General features: G+C 36.0%; 1 protein-coding gene across 2 annotated transcripts; it reads left to right on the top strand.

Moving 5' to 3' along the window:
* LOC109225987 (thiamine biosynthetic bifunctional enzyme TH1, chloroplastic) lies at positions 564-8,551 on the top strand. Of its 2 annotated transcripts, XR_002068004.1 has the most exons (11): positions 564-727; positions 950-1,222; positions 2,095-2,169; positions 3,238-3,313; positions 3,387-3,462; positions 3,850-3,984; positions 5,368-5,432; positions 5,565-5,692; positions 6,589-6,833; positions 7,537-8,279; positions 8,405-8,551. XR_002068004.1 is itself a non-coding variant. In XM_019390792.1 (10 exons), exons 1-10 carry the CDS (start codon positions 569-571, stop codon positions 8,057-8,059), a joined length of 1,755 nt encoding a protein of 584 aa, XP_019246337.1. In that variant the 5' UTR covers positions 564-568; the 3' UTR covers positions 8,060-8,551. The 2 variants fall into 2 exon arrangements, 1 of the variants encoding a protein (XP_019246337.1); XM_019390792.1 differs by having other exon boundaries at positions 7,537-8,551.

Raw genomic sequence — 10,555 nt, 5'->3', positions numbered from 1 at the left:
TTTAATTTCTTTCTTATAATCCCACATTATGTTCTGGTATATCCTATTTGAGAACCAAGTCACCCCTCCCCAAAACATCTTGTCGTAGGTTTCACAACAAATTATGTATGAGAAAACAAAATACGAAAATTATTAATTTGATGAAAATATATCTACCATTAAGTTTATCTTTTTCTCTCTTTATATATACATTTTGATATACAAAATTACTATCTTTAGATATATCTATTACATTTGCATAACTACACATCCCACAAATTATGCTCATATTTTTATCTTGGTCCCCCATAAGATAGGTAAAGTCAGGTTGTCCCTAATTAGTTTAATCGTCATTTTTCATAATCTGATTATAAATATTAATGTATTTGTGAAGTTTGTTGGCAGCTAGTTTAGCACTCAACCATACAAAATTTACGGTTTGTAAACAGTTTTTAACAAGTTCAGTAGTATTATGTTGTAAAAATAGATTTTATTTTTTTTTAAATTTTAAAATAGCTGCAGTATATAAAAAAGAAGTAATAGTAGTAACTATTTTTCAATCAGTACTTTGTTTTAGTCCAAATTCGACATGCCGAAAATTAAAATAAGAAAAATGAAATCTCATGAGATACGTCCAAATACCCGTACCCGTGGACTCTCCACTTCCAAAAGCTTTTTCCGTCTCTCTCGCATGGCGTATTTCTGCACTCAGGTTCTATCCACTTCCTTCTTTACTCCCAAACCTCAGGTAAAATCTAATCTCTTCATCTGCCCATACTCCTATTAAAACCTCATGCTAATTTCATAATCTCATGACATATTAAAGTTGGATTTAGCAAATACTAGTAATTTAAATCAACTTTGTTACTCTCTTTACTAATTGTATAATTTATTTAATAATATAAAGTAGAGATAGTGTCTGCATCTGCTGTGGAAAAGCTAAATTCGTTAATTATTTTCTATTTTTTAGATTCCAGTGCTGTTGAATCCAGGCGTAGCTTGCATCAAAAGCTTTCATCAGTATAGGTTTTTGCATATTAAGGCAATGCAAGACGATAAGGTTTCAACACCTACGCCGTCCGATGAGTGCATGGTTAGAGTTCCGCATGTTCTGACGGTTGCCGGCTCCGATTCTGGCGCCGGAGCCGGAATTCAAGCGGATCTCAAGGCTTGTGCTGCTCGGGGAGTTTATTGCTCCACTGTGATCACTGCTGTTACTGCTCAAAACACCGTAGGGGTTCAGGTAGGGGTGTCAATGGTTCGGTTCGGTCGGTTATTTTATAAAATTTGTACTATACCAATTTTTCGATTATTCTATTATGTATAACCAAAATTAGACTTTTTGAAACCATCCCAATCATGTCGGTTTCTCTTCGGCATCGGTATGGTTCGGTTAATTTTCGGTATTATTTTAAATATCATGTAAAATTCACCCGTAGAAGTAGAAGGCAATAACATACATTTTTTTTATAGGACTTAGCAAAACTCTCTAGATATTTTACTGTTCAAAGGGTGATGAATTAAAAAAAATAAAAAATGGCTAGAGTACAGATTCCATCAACTATTCTAGAACAACATAAAATAAACCAGGCAAAGGCAAAGGAAACATATTCAATACATTGTAGTTTGCTACTCATGATTGCTAGACTACTTTGTGTCTTGCTAATAAAGATACTTGAAATAACTTAGTTTAAGTAGAAGTAGCATAATAGGTTTTAGGAATTAGTATTTTGAGTTTAATTACTTGTTGGCTTGTAATAGTTGTCATAATTCCAAGGCCCAAAGAAAAATTTAATGCATAATTATTTTTGAACTTACTAGATAAATATATTTTCCACATGTAAAATTTATTCGGTACGGTTCGGTATTTATTCGGTTTATTTTTATAAAATAAAAAACCCGCACTAATTATCGGTGTGGTTATAGATTTATATAAAAATCTACGGTTTCTTAAAAAGGAAGCCTAGAAATCGGTTCGGTGTGGTGGGTTCGGTCGGTTTAGTCGGTGTTCGGATATTTATTGACACCCCTAGGTTCAGGTATTAAAAGGCTATAGTCTGTTTATGTTTTGCTAGTGTGTTTTCGATTTGTAAAATTTATCGTGGTTTATTCTAGGGCGTGAACATTGTGCCAGAGGATTTTGTGGCGGAGCAGTTGAGGTCGGTGCTTTCTGATATGCATCCCGATGTGGTAAGTATATTATGTTAATGTTACAATGCTCGCATCCATTTGTTGATGTTGTTTATGTACGATATATATTGACTTTGAGCAACTGAAGAGAGTAAAAGTCCCGGTCATTCATAGGGTCATCAATAGTTCTAGCCGAGGCGGGGGATTATGTACATGGAATCAAGTTATGATGCTGCACAAATGGAATATGAGATATTCTTTTCGGAGTATTCATATATTGCTATTTTGATGCTCTTAAGATTTTCCAGCACAGGCTCACTGGTGCTTAACTTTAATAATAGGGGATTACGTTCCCTGTTTACTTCACTCTGTGCTTTCATATGTCTTAATGTTCTCATTGGAAACTGAATTAATCCGTCTTTTTAGTCCAAGTCGTATGTATCTTACTAGTAAGTAATCTAAAGACACTTCCAAAGACCAATGTTGCCTTGTAACCCCTGAGATTATTACAGGAAACAACGAACGCACTAAGAAACTTGGAACTGCCTACCAATAATTGGTATAGATAATTTAGGAGTTAGGACGCAAGTTTGGATGGCTGAAAGTAATGTTGATAGGACATCCCTTATTAACAAAGTCATTGGTTAATTTACTGGTTTCCAAATTATCAGGACCATTTTCTTCAGCCATTCATATTGGTTAAATATCATGCTATTTTTGCTTTTCAGTTTTTTCTGTAAGCGCCAATGTCACCATATATGTGAAATTAATTTGAAGAATTGATTGGCTATTTGGGTCTTGGATACTCAGGGGATAAAAGAGAGTCCCATGTTTGGTTAGCGATTGGGGATCAGATTGTGGCAGGGATTATAATTCCCTTTTATAGGATAATTTTATGCCATGGGAGAGGTGGGATAAATGGTTGTTTGAACAACATTAGCCCACCTCTATACCTGATTCAAATGCTTTATTGATGTCTTCTCGATTGTATATATTGCAAAACTATACATACAACCTGATCCACTATTCAAGATATACATGGAAAGAGTATACCAACATGATCGGGATAAGCAATCTGCAGTTTCCATTAATGTCTCAGTTTGCGTTACAGCACTAAGATTATCTTAGGTGAAAACAGGCATGCTTCCGTCAATTGGCATAGTGAAAACTCTCTGTCAAAGTCTGAAGGAATTCCCGGTACAAGGTACACAATACTTCTTTCTGCTTTTGAAATTTTGACGACGTTAACTATGCTGCTATCAAATGCTTGAAGACAGCCTTGGTGGTTGACCCTGTTATGGTATCCACAAGTGGACATACGTTAGCTGGTCCCTCTATTTTGGATAGCTTTAGGTATGTCATCTGCGAGTGATAGTCTCTCTCCATTTTCCCCGTGTAATCTCAACTGTGGATTTATTGGCTAACAATGTTTTTTTGCTGAATATTCATCTGCCAAATTCATGAAATGTACAACAAGCTGTAAACTTCCTATATGGACATGCTATCTATTGGTATATTGTCGTATGCTTGGATTAAGCTTGAACATCATTATGTTTTTAAAGACCACAGTTTTCGTGTTAATTGCTGGAGCACAATAAATGAAACTTCCTTGATATATGTACTTATGTAATTTTTCTTTTTAAAAAAAAAGTACTTATGTAAGTTTCACATTTTATATGCTGTAATATTTGATTCTTTATGTTTCAACTCGTGTAATCGTATGCCTTGTTCTGATAACAGGGAGGAGCTTCTTCCCATGGCTGATATAGTGACCCCAAATTTGAAAGAGGCGTCCGCTTTACTAGGTGGTGTGCCATTGGAAACAATTGCTGACATGCGCTATGCTGCAAAAGCTATACATGACATTGGTCCAAGGTTAATTTTAATTTTTTTTTTTTTCAAATAGTGAATATTGATGCCTTGACCTTGTATTACGTATGACCAAATTCCATTTGATGGCCAAAAAGTTTATCGAGCGTAGTTCTCAATGACAAGAGAGAAGTAAATACCTTTTAAGTGGGCGTTTGGACATAAGAATTGTAAAATTCCAAAAAAGGATGAAAAAAAATTTCAAGTGAAGATGATATTTGAAATTTTGAGTTGTGCTTGGACATGAATATAATTTTGGGTTGTTTTGAAGTTTTATGAGTGAAAAATTTGAAAAACGGGTTTTTGGAGTTTTTCAAAATTTCGAAAATTTCCAAAATGCATCTTCAAGTGAAAAATTGAATTTTTTTATGAACAAACGTTGATTTCGAAAAAAAGTGAAATTTTTTTGGAAAAAAGGAATTTTTTTTTTATGTCCAAACGGGCACTAAATCATTCGAACCATCATTTGCTATCAAATGTAGCATAACGCCTTATGCCCTCTCCACAAACCCAACAAGCTTGGTCAATCTTGAATTATTGGTGATATATTAGGTAGAGGTAACATCTATGAATTCTACAGTTCGCTTCCACAGGACAAAGCTTAGTACTTGGTTGCATATGGCGCTTAGCAGTTAGCACCCACACTTGCTGTTAGTCTTCATGTTCTGATATTAACTTCGATGGCCCGGGTTTAACAACTTAGCGGCTTCTTCTTGATTGCCGAAAATATGAGGCACAAGTTGCTGATGAGTCGACCAAAAGAACTATGAACTGCTAGAACTATCATCCATTCACTCATGTAGCAAGTAGTTATACACATCTCATATCTGACATCTGCTTATCATTGAAAATGGACAAACAAGATATTCGCTTTTTACCAACAAGGGAAGACTTCAGGAAATCTTCTGTGGATGGATGTACGCCTACTTCATCTTGCTTGGAGGAAAATTAACTTGAGCATGAACTACAGCTGAATAAAATAAAATTAGTAGATGCTTCAAAGAGGAGTTTTAGGGGCTCATTTCTGGATGCTCTAAAAGGAGTTACGTCCATCCTTCTGGAGGCTTCTCCTTGACTTGGGGCTGTGAGAGTGGAGAAGAATGGCTGGCATTTCAAATAGAAGGAAAATGATCTTTTACGGATTTGAAGGCATAAAGTTGTTAAGTACTTAGGCAATAAAGAAATAGGATAACCTACAAACTTGTTCCAGCTCATGCTGGTTTAGTACAAGTTCACAGTGTAGGGAAATTAGGGAAGATCTATAAAAAATAAAAAATTAATGCAATTAGGAAGATGTGTATTGTGGATTCTCTTCTTATTGTGTCACTACTGTATCTCCATAAGGACTTCGTCTTCTAATGTGCTAAAATCTCTTAATTTCTTGGACAGAAATGTACTTGTGAAAGGAGGTGATCTCCCTGCTTCCGTTGATGCTGTGGATGTGTTTTATGATGGTATTTCTAATAATTTCTTAAGATCTTTAGGAATTATCAGTGTGCTTGTTTTGTTCTTATGTGAAAGCTTGCATGATTCTTGAATGCCTATATATGCTCATCCGTATTATGGTCTTTCAATTGATCCTATAGGGAAGGATTTCTATGAGTTTCGGTCGTCACGCATAATGACACCAAATACTCATGGAACTGGCTGCACTTTGGCTTCTTCTGTCGCAGCTGAGCTAGCAAAGGGTTCTCAAATGCTTTCTGCTGTTAAGGTAATTGACTTAGTATGGCATCTGGATATACATAAAATCTATACATTGCTGCAAAATAGATTGTATGTTGGTACAAGCTTAGGATTTTGTGTAAACTTGATGTATAGTGGATAGTGTAACAATGGCTGAGCTTTGACAATTATCAGGTCTCTTATGAGGTGGACATAGACTAAACACTTACGGGTCATCTGGTTGACTATATAAGAAAATAAATCCAAGCATAATTAATACAACATTTTTTTTTCAGCATAAAACTCTGTATCAATAGTATAACCTCAGCATAACTAATACAATTTTATCTACTAGTGTTACTCTGCATGATAGATGCAGCTGCTTTGCATATTAAACTCTGCATGCTAATGCCCACATAACTTATGCAGGATTCTTTGTATTATTTCATGTAGGATAGAAGGTGAAATGAAAATGTGTAGCTAAACACTTAAATACTCTTAATATAGGCAATCCCTACATAAGAATTCCTATATTATTATCATTCAACGTATAACGATCCTACATTATTATTTTTCACGGCATAACAGTCCTTGCACTGTAATTCCTACATCACTAGTCCATGATCCAAATAACCCCTTTAATGTGTAGGTACGAACACTTTACACATAACATTCTGTTCTTTTTTTTGTCCTTCTCCTGTTTGTACCTTTAATGAGGAAGTGGGAGGAGGGGGTCAAAGCATGTCAAATAACTCTGACGTCAGGTAATCAATTCACCCGCCAGCCATCTTGCTCTCTTTTAAAAACAATTGTCGGTGCCTGATAGTCAAAAAGATATATTGTTGGATTCTCTGTTGGTCAAGGAATTTGCTCATTGCTTCATTAAAGTGACTTGTTTGCCAAATGATGCATGTTTTCTTTTATATATATTTTGACGTTTGCCAGGTAGCTAAACACTACATTGAAGCAGCCTTGTCTTATAGTAAGAACATCGCCATTGGAGGTGGGCGTCAAGGTCCCGTGGATCATCTTTTGAAGCTTAAGAGTAATGTGCAGCGACGATCTTTTGATCCTTGTGATCTCTTTCTGTATGCTGTCACCGACTCCAGGATGAACAAAAGGTGGGGTCGTTCAATAGTTGATGCGGTAAAGGCTGCCATAGAAGGAGGTGCCACCATTATTCAGCTGAGGTTTGTGTCTTTGAAATTGGTTCACTTTCTTCCCCTCTTTCAGTCTTCCTTTTGATTCCTTAGAGTAAGAAAGAGCTGACTTACTAAACCTAGGGTGGAGAGATCAATAAACATTAGGACTATCACTACACAAGTTCTACATATCAATATTCTGATGCAGTGGATTTCATGCTTAGGTTGCAGTAGCTTAGCTAATCTTGGGTTACTTTCACTAAAGCCTCAGTCCTATCGTGTTGGACCGAAAGGGAGAGCTTTTAACAGATGTGAGAGAATTGACAACTTTGTGTTAATATAGCTTAAATTTAAATCTTCATGCGCGAAAAACCCATGCATTTTCGAGCTCATAGAATTTCATTAGAAAATTGCTTCGAAGAAAAATGCTCATGCTTAATAAATTTAAAATTCCACTGTAATCATACTGCAGAATAACTGTTGTTTCAATTGCAAAGAAATGGACCTTGGCCTTAACTCACCTAATAAAGTTTTTCCGGTTCTGTGCATTCAAAAGCGACACCAATGGAGAGAAGTGTAATGAAAGATCTCTTATTGACTCTGATCTCTGTGTTCTTGGCCCAAATAAGAGTTATACCCTTTTTACACGTTTGCCTCAACTTGGCATTTTATTCTAAGATATCTTACCGCCATTTTCAGTAGAATCATTGGATATATATAAATGATGTGACTTTATCTACTACAATTGCAGGGAAAAGGAGGTTGAAACTAGTGATTTTCTGGAAGCAGCAAAAGCTTGTTTAAAAATATGCAGAGTTCATGGTGTTCCTCTGCTGATCAATGACAGGATTGATGTAGCTCTTGCTAGTGATGCTGATGGTGTTCATATTGGGCAGTCCGACATGCCTGCTCATGTTGCACGGGCTCTTCTTGGGCCTGACAAAATCATTGGTGTATCATGCAAAACACCGGAGCACGCCCTGCAAGCATGGATAGATGGGGCTGATTACATTGGCTCTGGGGGTGTATATCCAACCAATACCAAAGAGAACAATAAGACGATTGGTTTGGATGGCCTGAAAACTGTTTGTTTGTCATCCAAATTACCAGTTGTAGCCATTGGCGGCATAGGCATCTCTAATGTTCAGGCTGTAATGGGACTAGGGGTCCCTAACCTGAAAGGCGTTGCTGTTGTATCTGCTCTATTTGATAGGGAATGTGTTTTGACAGAGACCAGAAAGCTACTCGAGGTGCTCAAGGAGTCAACCAAATGAGCAAATTGAAGAAATGCTGGAGATCACCACACACTTCCAGGCAAAGCAACCTCAATTTTTGTTACCAAAAGATTTCTTGATTAAACTTTTGAAAGTAAACACGTGTGTGTAGAGAAGTAAATGCAGACACTGGGATTTCGATATCGTTTCATTGATGCCGGTACAGTAGGAGATTGAAACTAAACATTTTCTTGAAGTTCAGTACGTGTTCATTGCCAAGGTTGATGTTTTACTTTGTCTTTCAAGTTTTTTTATTTTTTTTATTTTTTTATTTGGAATTCATGCCTCTCAGAGATATCTGATATCTCTGATCTTAGTCTGTTATATACTCCCTTGCCATTTCAGGTGGATTTTTGTGTTGGTATTGGAGGGTCTCTTGTTAGCTCAATACTTCAGTGGGAGTCCTGGAGATATGTATCTATGTGCAATAATTGCGAAATCTAGTTAATCTCTTGTTTTAGTGATGAAAATAAACTCAAATTTTATGTAGTAGATATAGAGGAAATATTTAATATTTTGTTTGAGATGTTCACAGGCTCGTGCCTGGAAACAACCTCTTGCAAAAATACAGGATAAGACTGCATATAATAGACCCTTGTGGTCCGGCCCTTTTATGGACCTGCGCATAGTGCGAGCTTAGTGCATCGGGCTTGTCTTTTTTGTTTGAGATGTTCATTTACTACTTACAAGTAAACCTAGTATAACTTAATATACCTTGTGTTCTAATAGTTGGACGTTTAATAGCAAATAGTTATAAAATGAAGGATTGTATTTGGGATAAATCCCCCTGCCACCCCCACCCCCAAGAAAAAGTAAAGATAGAAAAGAAAAGAAAAGAAAAGAATGACATGGTGTAAATGATTATAATGTAGCGAAGAATTCGCCACTACTTCCAACTTGCACATGTTCTATCCAGAAAAAGGTCAAAAGACACATTTGCTTGATATAGTTCTAAAATGATTGTTGATCATACCTCGTGAACAATTTGTTTGTTACGTATAGCAACAGAACTCCCTTTCTTTGTTTGGACTTTGGATAGACAAATGTCACAGGATTAAAAGCTTAATTGATTTTCGTGACTCATGTACCAACAATTAATTTGTATCCTCTAACGTTTTAAGCTGGCTTTTATCAATAGAAAAAGACCGTTCTCGTTTTATGGGCAAAAAGAATTCTATGTTGCCATAATGCACTTTCAGCCAACAATTGAGTTTGATATAAGCTGCAATCACCCAAAACAAGAAAACATTTAAAAAAAAGAATAGTGATAGACTGATAGGTTTAGGCCTTTGCCCCTCTACTCCTAGTGGAATCTTTGAACAATAGTAAACCAATTAGAGTCCAAGAAAGCAACTGTACTTTTTTACTTTCTATATATATATTCACGGCCAGAGGCGCATCTAGGATTTCGAGAACATGGGTGCACCACTAAAACGGAAGGGAAATAATTAAGTATTGAACCAAGTGCACTATTCAATCTTTATGAAGTATGGGTGCCAATAGGCAATACATAATACTGGACAAATTCTAGAAAATACATACATACAATACCTAATTTGAGGAGGGACCATGGGTTCACCTGCCCCGTATTGTAGGCTATAGATACGCCCCTGTTCACGGCTCATCTTATTAAAGGAATCGCGTTTCAATTGAAAAATACAGATCAGATGTGACTGCTCTTGTAAGTGTAAATGGAGCTATCAAAGTTTCTCAACATTTGCTTTCCCTCTTACTTGCTATTTTTTCTTAGCAAAAGAACAGTCCACTTTATTTCATTCTCCCGAAAAGGACACCTTAAGATAAAGGGTAGAGCTGTATCATTCAAGAAAAACGTTACTCCAATACTTTAAAAGACCCAAAATTCTAATCCTTCTTATGTTTAAACTTTTTATAAATAATAAAATATTTAATAGGTACAGATCAGTACTTTTTCCATTTTAAATATAAACCAATCCTGATTACTCAGTATCACTATTACAATAAATCTATTCCTAAACATAAAAACAAAAACAGTCAGTTTATTTGGGATAGTTATAAGCTTTATACACTTACATATAAACCTATTTTTAAGATCGACAGATCGCCAAGACTTACAAATGACATGGTTTGGAGGCATGTAACATGTTTTAGCAATTGGTATTCTAACTTATTCAGTCATATGGATATTTTAATTTACAAGGGGCTTGAAGCAAGGGAATCTGTTGTCGCCAACCCTCTTTATATTGACAGCGGAGGTATTGCATGTCTAGAAGCTTGAACTCTTTGAATAAAAATAGTTTATTTTGTGGTTTTGGCGTTGCCTAAATGGATTCCTAATATCAATCACCTCTCATATGCGGACGATACTATATCCCAACATATTAAATCTGGCCACCATGGGCATGAAGCACTTCACCAGTTCTAGCCTTCAAAGCCACAATTCCAACACCCGTTTTGCGAGCATGATCCAGACCTGCATCCATATATAGAAGTATACTTTCTGGACAATGATGCAGC

The sequence above is a fragment of the Nicotiana attenuata genome, chromosome 1, assembly GCF_001879085.1.
Source record: "Nicotiana attenuata strain UT chromosome 1, NIATTr2, whole genome shotgun sequence".
In the NCBI taxonomy this organism is placed as follows: domain Eukaryota; kingdom Viridiplantae; phylum Streptophyta; class Magnoliopsida; order Solanales; family Solanaceae; genus Nicotiana; species Nicotiana attenuata.
Note: the sequence above shows the minus strand (reverse complement) of the source record. Positions and strands in the feature narration are given on the sequence as shown.

Coding starts and splice junctions, on each gene's coding strand:
- LOC109225987 (XM_019390792.1), top strand. CDS start 569: ATGCCGAAAATTAAAATAAGAAAAATGAAATCTCATGAGATACGTCCA. Junction 1,223..2,094: donor AAAACACCGTAGGGGTTCAG/GTAGGGGTGTCA, acceptor GGTTTATTCTAG/GGCGTGAACATTGTGCCAGA. Junction 2,170..3,237: donor CTGATATGCATCCCGATGTG/GTAAGTATATTA, acceptor AGATTATCTTAG/GTGAAAACAGGCATGCTTCC.